General features: G+C 50.6%; 8 protein-coding genes across 8 annotated transcripts; 5 read left to right on the forward strand and 3 right to left on the reverse strand.

Annotated features, from left to right (window-relative positions):
• Nucleotides 1-71: 71 nt before the first annotated feature.
• YALI1_F39108g (uncharacterized protein) lies at nucleotides 72-1850 on the forward strand (the record flags this gene model as incomplete). Its single annotated transcript, XM_506097.3, has 1 exon — nucleotides 72-1850. The coding sequence occupies one exon, from the start codon at nucleotides 72-74 to the stop codon at nucleotides 1848-1850; it is 1779 nt and encodes a 592-aa protein (XP_506097.3).
• Nucleotides 1851-2112: 262 nt separating this feature from the next.
• YALI1_F39128g (uncharacterized protein) lies at nucleotides 2113-3747 on the forward strand (the record flags this gene model as incomplete). The annotated part of the gene is made up of 1 exon (XM_506098.3): nucleotides 2113-3747. The coding sequence occupies one exon, from the start codon at nucleotides 2113-2115 to the stop codon at nucleotides 3745-3747; it is 1635 nt and encodes a 544-aa protein (XP_506098.1).
• Nucleotides 3748-4058: 311 nt separating this feature from the next.
• Nucleotides 4059-5183, reverse strand: YALI1_F39159g (uncharacterized protein; the record flags this gene model as incomplete). Its single annotated transcript, XM_506099.3, has 1 exon — nucleotides 4059-5183. One exon carries the CDS (start codon nucleotides 5181-5183, stop codon nucleotides 4059-4061), a length of 1125 nt encoding a protein of 374 aa, XP_506099.3.
• Nucleotides 5184-5720: 537 nt separating this feature from the next.
• On the forward strand, nucleotides 5721-6554 carry YALI1_F39164g (uncharacterized protein; the record flags this gene model as incomplete). The annotated part of the gene is made up of 1 exon (XM_506100.3): nucleotides 5721-6554. One exon carries the CDS (start codon nucleotides 5721-5723, stop codon nucleotides 6552-6554), a length of 834 nt encoding a protein of 277 aa, XP_506100.1.
• Nucleotides 6555-6905: 351 nt separating this feature from the next.
• Nucleotides 6906-7256, forward strand: YALI1_F39176g (uncharacterized protein; the record flags this gene model as incomplete). Its single annotated transcript, XM_002143090.3, has 2 exons — nucleotides 6906-7052; nucleotides 7149-7256. The coding sequence occupies 2 exons, from the start codon at nucleotides 6906-6908 to the stop codon at nucleotides 7254-7256; spliced, it is 255 nt and encodes an 84-aa protein (XP_002143126.1).
• A 366-nt stretch (nucleotides 7257-7622) lies between these two features.
• YALI1_F39183g (uncharacterized protein) lies at nucleotides 7623-8263 on the forward strand (the record flags this gene model as incomplete). The annotated part of the gene is made up of 2 exons (XM_506101.3): nucleotides 7623-7775; nucleotides 8129-8263. 2 exons carry the CDS (start codon nucleotides 7623-7625, stop codon nucleotides 8261-8263), a joined length of 288 nt encoding a protein of 95 aa, XP_506101.1.
• A 307-nt stretch (nucleotides 8264-8570) lies between these two features.
• YALI1_F39199g (uncharacterized protein) lies at nucleotides 8571-9254 on the reverse strand (the record flags this gene model as incomplete). The annotated part of the gene is made up of 1 exon (XM_506102.3): nucleotides 8571-9254. The coding sequence occupies one exon, from the start codon at nucleotides 9252-9254 to the stop codon at nucleotides 8571-8573; it is 684 nt and encodes a 227-aa protein (XP_506102.3).
• A 512-nt stretch (nucleotides 9255-9766) lies between these two features.
• Nucleotides 9767-12877, reverse strand: YALI1_F39236g (uncharacterized protein; the record flags this gene model as incomplete). Its single annotated transcript, XM_506103.3, has 1 exon — nucleotides 9767-12877. One exon carries the CDS (start codon nucleotides 12875-12877, stop codon nucleotides 9767-9769), a length of 3111 nt encoding a protein of 1036 aa, XP_506103.1.
• Between the last annotated feature and the right edge of the window lie 474 nt (nucleotides 12878-13351).

Here is a 13351-nt window from a genome sequence, read left to right on the forward strand (position 1 = left end):
CATACAGGAATTTATTAGGCTCTGGAGCTTAAATAAATATTTTCAGGGTGGGTGCATTAAGCAGATTGTAAATGGGACTTCAAAAAAATAATACCACTACACATATCGAAACTACACACAACAAAATGAAATCACTGGAAGAGCTAGAGGACGCCACCGAAGGAGTCATGGTGGACATTGACGAGCATATGGAGGACTCCATGGACGTGGACTCTTCTGATGACGAGGTGCCGGATAAGGACGAGGAGGAGCTGGAGCTGGAGAAGGCCGTCTTTGGAGATCTAGAGGGCTTTGAGATGGGTATCAAGAACATTGCGCTTGAAGAGGCAGAGGAGGAGGATTCCGACGATTCCCATGATTCGGATGACGAGAATGATTTTAACAAGATGGAGGACAACCAGTTGTTCTTTGTTGATGGAGGAGACGGGCAAAAGTACCACTCTGATGACGACTCTGACGACGATTCCGACTCGTCCATGGACTCAGATACCCTCGATGAGACTCTAGAAGAGCACGGAGGACGTGCCGCATGGGCCGACTCGGACGACGAGAACGTGCACATTTCGCTGGTGGGAGATCACGATGGTATGCTCAAGAAGCTGCGAAAGACGCAGACCCAGGACTACGTTAACGGCAAGGTGTTTTCGCGACGGCTGAGAGAACAGTATAGAAAGATCTACCGGGTCCCCGACTGGGCTGCTAATGCATTCAAGGCCAAGGCCAAGAAGGACTACGATGAGGACGACTCTGAGGGGTCCGATGAGGAGGAGCAGGACGTGCTTACAGGCACTTCTCTGAGCGAGGTGCTTCAGCGAGTCACCCAGTACTCCAACAAGGAGTCCAAACTGCTTCGACACGGCGAAATAGAGGTTGCTCGACTTCAGGACGTTAACTTTGCTGCTCCTTCTCGAGCTGCCGTGGAGGGTCTCGCTTTCCACCCCACACATTCTCTGCTTCTGACTGGAGGTTTCGACAAGACTCTGCGACTATACCAGGTGGATGGCAAGAACAACCCTGTTGTCACCACGCTCTTCATGAGACATACTCCCTTTGCTCACGTGGCCTTCCACCCCGACGGCCAGAGAGTGTATGCTGGTGGCCGAAAGCAGAAGCATCTGTACATCTGGAATGCTGAGAGTGGAAAGGTGGAGCGAATGGCACATCTGTACGGCCATGGTGACAAGGTGCGATGTTTTGCGCAGTTCAAGCTCTCACCAGACGGAAAGTACCTTTGTGTAGTTGGAGTGGACGGCTGGCTGGCCATTCTGTCGGCTACCTCTGGACAGTGGATCGACGGCTGTAAGATTGAGGGCGACGTTGCCGACTTTGTGTGGGACGGTGGCTCCATTATTGCTGTCAACACCGCTGGACAGGTGTGGGAATACAACGTGGAAAGCCGTTCTTTCACAGCTACTTGGACCGACGAGGGAGGAGTTGGCATCACGGTGCTGGCTATCGGCGGCAAGGCTAACCAGTGGCTGGCTATCGGCTCCGAGTCCGGCTACGTCAACGTCTACAACCGACCCAAACTTGCATTGGAGATTGCTAAGGGCCAAAGCCCCTTTGTGCCCCAGAAACCCACTGCGGTTCTCTCTAACCTAACCACCCCCGTTTCGTCGCTAGTCTTCTCTCCCGACGGACAGATGCTTGCCATGGCCTCCGACCAGAAGCGAGACTCTCTCAAGCTGGTCCATGTTCCTTCGTTCACCGTGTTCAAGAACTGGCCCACTCAACATACTTCTGTGGGAGTTGTCACCAGCGTGGCCTTCTCCCCCAGCTGCGAGTACCTGACTGTAGGTGCCACCAACGGCAGAGTCCGAATGTTCCAGCTCGCCCACTACAAGCTTTAATAGTATAGATGCATATTAGAAGATGTTTATAAGAGAATCTGAGTAGAAGGGTAAGTGTATATACTGGGTCTAGTTGGGGAGCGACTGAGTACTTTTTACCTACATTTCGAAGTAATTTAGTAAACATTAGTTGCACAGTCCGTTTAAAAACTCTATCTAACTTAAGCTCATCTATCGAAATATTTTTGCCCGACATGTACCTTAAAATTATTCTGCCAAAAAGTATACCTACGCATTTCATACTCATACACCACTTACAAAAATGACTACCCCCGACCTGGAGGATAAGTCCTTCGACTCGTTCGGCCTTGATGACAGACTGTTGTCCGGCCTGGCTGCCTGCGACATGAAGCAGCCCACTCTCATTCAGAACACAACCATTCCTCTGGCTCTGGACAAGGGCGTGGATATCACAGCCAAGGCCGTCACTGGTAGTGGCAAGACGGTGGCCTACTTGCTGCCCATCTTCGAGCTGATGCTGAGAGCTGAGAAAGAGAAACGGGATATCCAGACTGCTCTGATTGTGGTTCCCACGCGAGAGTTGTGTGAGCAGGTGTCCAAGGTGATCACCAAGCTGACCCAATTTTGCCCCCATCTCAAGTCTCTCAACGTGACTCAGCAGCTCGGAGACGACGTTATTTCTTCTCTGTTGGAAGAGAAGCCCAGCATCATTGTCGGAACACCCTCGAGGCTGCTAAAATACGCCAAGGAGATGGACTGCTCCAAGGTCGGTTATCTGGTCATCGACGAGGCAGATCTGCTGCTATCCTACGGCTACAAGGAGGATCTTATCGAGCTGTCGGAGATGCTCCCCAAGACTAAGCATACCTTCATCATGTCTGCAACACTCAACAAGGAGTCCGATCTGATGAAGCAGCAGTTCTGCAGAAGCACTGTGGCTAGTGTTGCAGTCACCGCTGCTGAGGAGGAGAGAAAACTGCTGCAGTACTACGTCAAGTGCAGCGAGAGAGATAAGTTTCTGCTGGCCTACGTCATGTTTAAGCTGCAGCTGGTCAAGGGCAAGACCATTGTCTTTGTCAACGAGATTGATCGATGCTACCGATTGCGTCTGTTCCTGGAGCAGTTTGGAATCAAGGCCTGTGTTCTCAACTCCGAGCTGCCCATCGCCTCTCGTCTTCATATTGTGGAGCAGTTCAACAAGGGTGTTTTCAACTTGCTGATCTGTACCGACGAGGCCAACAAGCTGGCTGAGGCTAGTAAATCTGCATCCAAGCAGACCAAGGAGGTGTCCAGAGCCCATGAGTACTCTTCAACTCGAGGTCTTGATTTCATGAACGTGGCTTTTGTGCTCAACTTTGATCTGCCTCTTTCTAGCCGAGCATATGTCCACCGAGTGGGCCGAACTGCTAGAGCCAACAAGGCCGGTACCGCACTGTCTTTTGTTGTGCCTGCCGACCAATGGGGCAAGGATAAGGTGGCCAAGCTGGATACTGCTAAGCGAGATGAGAAGGTGCTCAAGAAGATCATCAAGAACCAGGAGTCACAGAACATGGAAATCAAGCCCTATTCGTTCGACATGAAGCAGGTGGAGGGCTTCCGATACCGAATGGACGACGCTTTCCGAGCCGTCACAACCGTGGGTGTTCGAGAGGCCCGAGTCAAGGAGATCAAGACCGAGTTGCTCAACTCCGAGCGCCTGGCTCGACATTTCGACGAAAACCCCGACGATCTGAAGGCTCTTCGACACGACAAGGAGCTCCACACATCCAAGGTCCAAGCACACATGAAGCGGGTGCCCGACTACTTGTTGGGACGAAAGGGTAAGCTGGATCCTAATGTGTTTGTGCCATTCAGAAAGGATGATAACAAAATCCACAAGAAGTATACCAAGAAGAAGAAGGGCGGCGATCCCCTCAAGTTCAAGAAGCGAAAATAGATGATATAGAATGGAAATGACAGATTACATGGTATTGAAATAGCGGGTGTCTGCTACAAGTAAGCGGTGTGTTTTCAAGACTACAGTACACATACTGTACATAGATATATGCTGGTGTTGGTTCTGTAAGTGAGTTGTGTTATAGTCACTTGTACCAGTAGTAAAAACTTGTGGTACAGTATGTATGTATATACAGTATATTCTAAGCTATTCTATATTTGTATTGGTACGCTACTGTACATGGGTAGGTCCGGTCCAATTCTTCGTATCCTCAATTAATATCCGTTATTAAATTATGTTGTGCTTTATTCCTACTTGGAAACACTTCTAACCCAGTATTCACTGGCACCCTCCTCTCTCATCTTAATATACTGACGAGACAACAGCAGGCCGACTTGGTACAGTTCTCGTTCCACGGCCTGCTTCTTGGTTTCCAGGTCAGCCAGATTCTGGGTCAGATTCGTCGACCTGCCTCCAGTGTTGGCAGAGAAGTTTTTGTATGTCGTGGTCGGCCCCATCTTCTTGATGAGATCAATCTCCACTGTGATTGCACGTGACAACTCAAACAGCTTGTCCGACTGCTGTTGCAGCTGGGCCACTCGGTCTGCCCGTGATGCGTGCGACTCCCTTGAGCTAATCGATGCACTGTCCGAGGCGGCTCGTGGCTTCTCAGCTGCAATGCCTCCATGTCCTTCCTTCTTGCTCTTGACCGTCTGTCTTACCAAAGCGTCAAACTGTCGCTCGATCTCCACCTCCTTCATCTTGATACGAGCATATACTCCGGAGGGCCCCGAGTTGTTGTTGGGTTTCACCTTTGCCCGTGGGTCGTGCGTCTGTGGTCGAGGAGCCACCGTGGGCTGTTGTGGCCGGTGACCGAGACCATGTCCTATGCCTGCATTCTTGTGGAAAATGCCCCGGGTGCCTGTACTAGGTGGAGCCAGTCTAGCTACTGTGGCAACGCACACCTCGGCTGAGGTGTCTGGCGAGTCTAGAGACACATCTCCGTCTTCCTCGGCGTCCTCGAAGCGGTCCAGGTCTGAGTCTCGAAGTGTAGATGTGGAGGAGGAGTTCTGTAAACTCTTGTTATGCTGTGTAGTTGGTGCAGCCCGTTGTTGGGCATGTGTTGTTGTCGTGGTCTGATGATGTGTGTTGAAAGGGACAGGGCTTCCAGAAGGCTGTCTGGGCTGGTTCAGCTTCTTCTCTGGAGTCGACGTGCCCCCGGCGGCATGCAAAACGTCTTCGGGGATGCAATAGCTCTCGCTGGCGACGGTGTTGAGCGTGGAGGACGAGTAGTTTGGCACCGCTCTCATGAAAGCTCTTCGGCGCTGTTCCGACATGACAAAGGACTCATCACGGGTCATTTCGTAGTGCGACGTGTCGTCGGCGCCAATAACGAGGGCGGCTCCCACGGTTTGGGCCATTGGTCGTGATGGCATCTTGGTTGGGGTTTACGTCTCGTCTCTTCAATCTGCTTGTGATGATTGACACTCTCACTGTTTTGGATTCAGAGCGCGAAACGCGCCTTTAGGTTTCAAATGCGATGAACAGAGTTGGTTCCCCTACCTTGAATCGCTGGGTGTTAAAACCAAGTCGTATAAACCACCCTGGCAGGTGTTGAGAGAAGAATAGGTGAGACTCGTATGTAGTATGGGAGAGAGAGCTCAAGAGGCATTATATCATATAGCAGGTCTGGCACTTGACCTGCAGCATCGCATCCTGCAGGAATCCATCACCTGGGTCTTAGATTATTATTCTCCTTCCCATGCAATGTTGTGGTTGTATTTTGAAATGTTATTCTGAGACTTCTGTCATACCCTTTTGAGAAGTCGGGGTTGGGGTAGCCCAGAACTTGCCCAGAACCTGAATAGCCATTTGGGTCACGCGCCAAGTGCAGCAGTCATGCACTAACGTTTAGTTCCTAAAATTTCAAGTGCGTTTTTCAGGCGCAAAAAATAAACTGACCAAGCTCTATAATGCAGCGACTATTGAAAAAGGCACTGAAAAACAGCGCAGCGGGCGAGGCTGGAGCACCACTGGAGCGCACCGACACCCGCTCCTCGCACGAAACGCTCTTTGACGACAACAAGTCCGCGGTCTCCACGCTGTTTGAAACCCCTGAAGGCGACCCGCGAGAACGGGATGTCTACAGCATATACTCGGCCATGTTTCGACATGGAGTGACCGTTTTTGACGATGGCCTCAAAAAACCCATTCTGTCTGTGTCCACGCATTTCTTCGGCAAGACCTACATGGAGATTTACCGGCTGGACGATAAGCAGAGCCCAGGTAGCGAGGCTGTGTCAATGTCTGGAACCGAGTGCTACAAGTCGCTTCTGTGCAGTGTGACACAAAAGGTACTTGACAACGACCGTATCGAGTACATTCTCACCTTTGTGGACAGCGAGCGGGACAACATCACCATGGTTACCCATGGAACCAGGCGGGTGACTACAGCTTCTTACGAAGGCGTGCAGTTGCAATGGTACGGAACGACGGGCATTGCCAACACTTATGGCTCTGGATTCTTTCATCTGCGGCTTGTTGACACCGAACATACTGAGAGACAGGGTAATGTGCTGCCAGACTCAGACACCCTCTGTGGTCCTTGCATAGGAGCCTACAGTTATCTGACTGAGGGCAGACTGAAGAAGCAGCGCCGGGTTGGCGAGTTTAGCATTTTCAATGGTGGCACTCATCTTTCCGAGGTCATCCTACTCATGGGACTGGTTCTGCGAGAGGGAGAGATGCGAAAGATAACGGAAAGTACACGAGCTGCCAATGCTGTCACCAGCAAGGTGTTTTTGTAAACTGAGTGATGAAAACGGCATGGTTGAAACAATAGTTTGGTAGCTACCGTGATGAGCTCCGTCTCTTGCGACAACCAGGATAGCAGCTTGGGCGGGAAAAAGAAGAAGAATGTGGATTGTGGTGGCTTTGAGTGCCTTCCGCCGATAATGTGAAACGAATTTTTATTATTAATGAGTAAGACAGACAGACTAATATATCTGAATACTATGGTTGGTTGCCTAGGGTTGTGTGGATGGTCGTTCCCGTTCAGCTCATGGCCGAATCAGGTATACTCGCTTACATAATCATTTTGGGTTGCATACAGGCATCTCGGTGAAGCATGATTTTCGACTTTACACTCGACCGTCACAATGAACTCCTTTGCCCCGGAATGCACTAAAGCCAAGAAGGAGTACGACAACTGCTTCAACAACTGGTACTCGGAGAAGTTCCTCAAGGGAGAGTCCATGGAGAACGAGTGTGCCGATCTGTGGCACGAGTACGAGGATTGCGTCAAGGTGAGTAGGGAGAGGGAGAGGGCAGCCTGGAGATGAATTAGGATCGATTCAGGAGATCGGTACCCGGCGTACCACTCACAGTATTTACTAACCCAGGCCGCTCTTGCCAAGAAGGGTGTTGGAAAGATGATTGACGAGGCTCGAAAGCAGGCTCCGTTTGAGAACGGCGGCAAGCTCGTGGAGGAGGATGAAAAGAAGAAGTAAATGTATATATTAATTGAACGATTCTGCTGGCCAAGATGTGAAAAAACGAGTTTCTCACTTGTATCAAGTCTGTGTTAGTCAGGCTTTTCTCTGTAAGTGTGCAAGGGTGTCTGTGAGTTACGGGTGAATTTTTTTAAAATCTAGTAAAAGGATGAAGTTCGACAGATTTTATAGGGAAATCTAAACACTTTCTAACGATTTATAAAAAGTCCTCTCGCCGCAAGAAGTCATCGGCCACCTTCCAGTACCCCAAACACACCTGTGTAAGTCACTGCAAGAAAACCTCGCCACGTGACAAACAAGGTTTTGCAAAATCGTCGGTTGGAATATCAGACTCTATCACCACACATACACGACCATACAAAAATGCTGTCTCTGATTCAGTCGCTACGGCCGACTGTGGCCATGAACAACGTGGCGCAGATGTTTGTGCGAAACACTTGCAAGTCCGCCCATGTCAAGACCAAAAAGGCCGTTGCCAACCGAATCAAGATCTGTGGTAGTGGAAAGATCACCAGAGTGAGTGCCACAAGGATGGAGAGGAGGGGAAATAAGGAAAAAGGAATGCTGGGAGCGACTCCGATCAAGCCATGATAGAGTGGATAGCTGATATTTCAGTGCCGGAAAAGTTTTGCCTCTGATCTGATCATGGCCTTATGTTACACAGCTTTCAAGCTGAGATGATTAACTGTTTCAGCAGCTAGAAGAGATACCAGACACGGAACTACCTGTCACAACCAGGCTGATTACGCACACTGCGTTTTTTTTGTTTTTTTTGTTGCTTACCAGGCACTCAGATCAAGCAAGACACTCATAACCTCTTGTAGCTGAACACATCAACAATGACAACTTCCAGATCGCCACTAACTCAGGGAAAAACCGGACGAAAGCACGGAAACACTGGATGGTCCGCTGCTCTGCTGCGAAAGAAGACCGGTATGACCGAGCTCACCGGTTTCCAGAAGAAGCATGTCAAGAAGTACGTGCCTTTCAAACAATCCCCTTAATGTATATAGCAATTAGAACCCTCTTGGATGCACGAGAAGTCTGTACAGTACAGACGGATACAAGTTCGTAGTGCACGTACCGAGCTGTTTAAATTAATTGATGTATTTTTCTGTATAAGATGTAATCATTGCATACTCTGCAAATAATAAATAGGGCGCGCGGGGTTTAGATCACGGTTTTGATGGGACAGCTAGGCCGTGGGTAGGTACAGCACTTGTACTCAGGCCGTGGTGGAGACGCGGTACTGCGAAAGTACCAGCGATATGAATGTCGTAAGTATCATACTACAATTGTAGCAGAGGGGGGTTACTGGCCAAGCAACAACCAACCAATAAAATAGACACCATAACCCATCATTTCAACAGCATCCACAGGGTTAAGGCTGGACAGACCAGAGTCCCACTCAATGGCAGACTCACGAGGAGCATACTCTTGTCGATCTGAAGAGGGCTCGTTGGCCAAAAGACCGACATTTTTTTCAGGCACAAAAGGCTTGAGCTCCTCGCCAGTCAACCAATAATGGAGTCGATCTCCAAATGCTGAGGCGTTGGACTCGCGGTTGCACTGTTCAATCACGCTTGTCACTAATTGTTGTTTGTCGGCGTCACAGATATCGAGCATTTGTGTTTCTTGAGAGTGTTTTCTGATTACAGCGGACCCAGGGGCGCTTTTTTGATTATATATAGCCTTACAGCCTTTCAGAGACTTTCGTCGCCATGCAACAAAGACAGGACCAGTAAGGTTGTTGAGTGCACGTGACCTCGGGTCCACGAACGTCATGGGGCAAAACAAGACTATTGCAACATAATTATAAGGGGTAGATGCAGCTTGCGAGTTCCCCTCCTGCTTGCTACGTGCCAGTGCAACCTCTGGCGTGTTATTCTTCCACATTTGCTCTTTGTGGCGACCAGTAGCGTGTAATAAACATTCTGGGGTAACTGTAAGCGCTGATATGGAAATGTACGATACGATAGGGTATGTAGGGTCCATGTAGGGTCTTACAGATAGCTTCAACAAGTACTCGTACCAGGCGCGATACTGCAATAACAGTGGATATTTCTCAACAAATCTACTGTAGGTGACACACACACTCACGTCTGCGTCTCCACATGACAAGCATCACTGTTAATCTATGTTCCACTTGATTATGGCTTTTGCCACCAGGTCTTGTTGGGTCATGTCTTGTGTACTTTTAGCTCTCCATATAATAAATATATTGGGGTAATCCTCAAGGTGGAGAATGTGGGGTGCCTGAATACATGGAGTGAAAAGTCGTGTGACCAGTTGTCGTTGGCAAGATGATAAGATCGGTGATGAGTCCGAGCACTTAATTGCGCGGTAGTGTATTGTTCTACAAGTAGCACAACATGTCATACTACGATTACTACAGCCTCACTCCACACTACATAACGTACAGTACTGTACTTGTACCCGTGCCATAGACTACAAACAATAACACCTCTGTAACTAAACATGCAATCTATACATTTTTGGGTCTCTATTTACTCTTGCTTTTCAGCCTCGTTCACCTGCTCCTCGACATTTTCATCGCTCTCCTTGACTCGCTTACCGTCCTTATAACTGTATCCAACCCACTCATTGCCCTCCTTTTTGATCTCCGCCGTGGGGAAGTAGTGGTAGTTCATCTTCATGGAACACGCAAACGCCACGTTGTCAAACGTGACAATACGCAACTTGACGTAGGTATTGTCAGGGATCTTGGTCACCACAGACAGGAACGTCTCCAGATCAGGAGTGGCGGTGCCGTTCACGTGAGTGATGAAGTTGGTGGGCGCAATCAAGTACTGGTAAGCGGGAGATCCCTGGGCTCGACTGGACACGTAGACGCCCGAGTGGATCTTTTTGATTTGCTGACGAACAGCATGGTGGGGGGTCTGCAGAACAGCTCCGCACCAGAAGACGGCCTGAGAGGTCTCGAAAGCCGAATCCGTGGTGGGAGCCTGGATCTCCTCCTCCTTTTTGTTTCGCACCAGCTTGATGGTCACCTGCTCCTTGTCGCCGGCCTCGCTGAGCGTTGTCAGGGTCGTCAGCAGCTTGCCGTTGATGGACAGCAGAATGTCTCCCTCTTTGAGCGCCTGGGAGTTGCCATTGATGGGTGTAGCGGTTCGAATGACCTCAAACAGCTGGTGTCGCTGCGAGTTGTCCTGCTCAACGGCAGCAATCCACTCGGGAGACACGCCTCGGATTCGAGCCTGGATCATGGACACAGAGGCGATCTCAACGTCCAGGAACCGCTCCTGGGGAGGCTTTCCGGCTCGGATTCGCTGCACGGTCTCCAGGAAGGTGCTGGTGTCGATTCCGAGTCGGTACTCGTGCTGACGGCCCTCGGTTCGCTCGCCCATGCAGGACAGCCAGAAGGCTCGCACAACACCAGTCTTGGGATCAGCAAGAACACCGGCAGTGCAGCCATTGGGAATGGTGGAGTCCACGGTGATGGCGTCCAGGTTGAGAGCTCGGTAGTAGGGCTCTCCGGCATTGGGAGGGATGGTGATGGCGGTCACATCGGACACCTTGGTTCGGGTGGTCACCAATCGAAGAGACAGGTTATGGCCCATGAACAGCACAGGGTCTCCCTGCTTCAGGGGAGTGGAAGAGAGCTTGGCGGTCTCAATATCGGCATGCACCAGCTTGGGGTCGTACTGCAGAATGGCATAGTTCTGCAGAGGGTGCATGAAGACGACGGTTCCAGGGACAACCACGGACTCGGCGAAGGTCACGGACACGTTACAAAGATCGTAGGGGATGATAGATCGAGACACGAGCACCAGACCCTTCTCGGCATCGACCACGAGACCATGTGACTGTCGCATGGTTCGGGGGAAGCCGTCAATCTTGTAGGGGATCATACAAGAGACCCGAACGAAAGATCGGGACAAAGGTGCACACGCAGCATCAGCCTCCTCCAGATTGGGATCTGTGAAGGTGGCTCGCTGGGGCACAATTTCGTCCTTCTTGGGTACAGGGTACTGTTTACTGAGATCGGTGAAGTCCCACTTGCCGGTGGTGTCGTTTCGCACCGCCAGACGGAAGCTAGAGTGCCACTTCCGGTCAATGTAGGTGATGGTGAAGTTGGTGGTGTGTAGGTCTCTCAGATGTCTGTATCGGATCGAAACTCGTCGGCCGTCGGGAATAGCGGCAATTACTTTGATAAAGGTATCAAGATCGGGAGTGTCGATATCATCGATAGAATCGACCACCCAGCCCTTGGACTCATTACCCTGTCCGTCAAGTCGGAATGAGCCTCCAACCTCAGACACGTAGACGCCGCGCACAGGAATTGCGTAGATTCGAGCCAGCTGGTATGACAGGTCCTGGAAGCTGGCACCGCAAACCTCAACGTATCGATCGGGGGTGATGGAGTGCAAGTCCTGAACATAAATGTCAAATGTGATTTCGGCGCCGTTTCGCTCCACAGTCACCTTAACAATGTCTCCCACAGCCTCGTCGAGAATGGAATCCAGGGTGATGAACGAAGAGATGGGCGTGGAATTTACAGACAGCAAAATGTCTCCCTCCAGCAGAAGGGGGGCCATGGCAGCATCTTCTTCAGCCACAACAAAGGATTCCTCGCCAGCCATGGAGATATCCCCTCCCTCAGTGGCTGCCACCTCATCGTCCTCAATAGTCTTGGCCTGCTCCTCAGAAACATCATCGACCTTGACTCCGTTGACTCCTCGGGGCACAGCAGAGGGGCCCTCAGGAAGAACAGTCTCGGCAACCAGCATACCTATAGTGCTGGGGAAGAGTTCTCGCTGCTTCTTCTCGTTTGACGCACTTAGACCCAGTCGTCGACACTCGTCGAAGGGCTTCAGCATCCAGTGGGTCTGGATCGTGCCTCGGGTCACCTTGTCTCCTCGCAGAATGCACTCCAGGGCTCGCTTTCCTCGGTTGAGAGGGAGGAAGAAGTCAGTGGATGCGTCGGTAGAGCCTCCAGCCTGAAGAGCAATGGCATCTCCATCGATATCAACAACAGGAGAACCAGAGGAGCCACCAGATGCGCTTGCAGCGGCCTGGATATACTCGGTGTTGAAATCGTTGTATGTGAGGTCACCGTAGTCGGGGGCGTTTCTGTCGAGCCGAGAAATAAAGCCGGAAAGAATCGACAGCTTTTCTCCGTTGTCATTACCCACCACTCGAATCTCGGTTCCAACCTGAGCCTTTTCGGGGCACAGACGCAGCTTTTGCACATTCATGTACTTGATCTTGGAAGGGTCGAACTTGAGGAAACCAAAATCGTGGACGGGGTCTCGATAGATGGGCACCAGCTCACACTCCTCGTGGTTGTCGAACACAGCGTATCCACAGAAGGGACCGGCTCCCACAACGTGTCTGTTGGTCATGATGATTCCCATCTCTGTATCGACCACGAAGCCCGTGGCTTCACTGACCACGGCGCTCTCGCAGTCGAAAGAGGCCACCTGGGCAAACTGGATGGATACGACCGACTTGACGACCTTCTCAATGGTGGAGTGCCATCCAGCAACCACTCCATTCGAAGCGGAGGTGGCGGCCGGCATGGCAATTTTTTTAGGACTCCTGACTGGCGATTTGAGCCCGTTCAGGTCGTCGCGAGATCGCTTTTGCGGAACCATACTGAATCGTCTTATGGGTCTTAGGACAAGGGGTCTATTGCTAACCCTTAGAGACCGAAAGAAGCTGAAAATGGTTGTAGATAATACAGTCTTAGCTGGTGACTGAAATTAGGTGGGTCAGACCTGGCAAAGTTTATTCAATTTTTCAACCACAAAGGTGTCACATGACCCGAAGCGGTCTAAAAGAGAGGGCTCCGACAGTAAGAGACAAGAGGACGGTACGAATACGTTCGGAGGGTTATAGAGAAGGTTTCATTTTGTGAGACACAGCGCCGAGATGAAAAGCGTTTCTTGTGCATTTTTTTTCGTGTCCTATTCCATCCCTCCAACTATCGCTCCAACCTCCTTTTCACTATCGTACACATACAGTACAAGATGCGATCTTGTCACAAACCTTTTTTGCCTCACCACTCTCCGTATCCATCCCGTGAGACCATGGATACCCCTCTCAACCCCTACCCATTATGGCTACTC

This window comes from Yarrowia lipolytica, chromosome 1F (genome assembly GCF_001761485.1).
Source record: "Yarrowia lipolytica chromosome 1F, complete sequence".
NCBI classification, from domain to species: domain Eukaryota; kingdom Fungi; phylum Ascomycota; class Dipodascomycetes; order Dipodascales; genus Yarrowia; species Yarrowia lipolytica.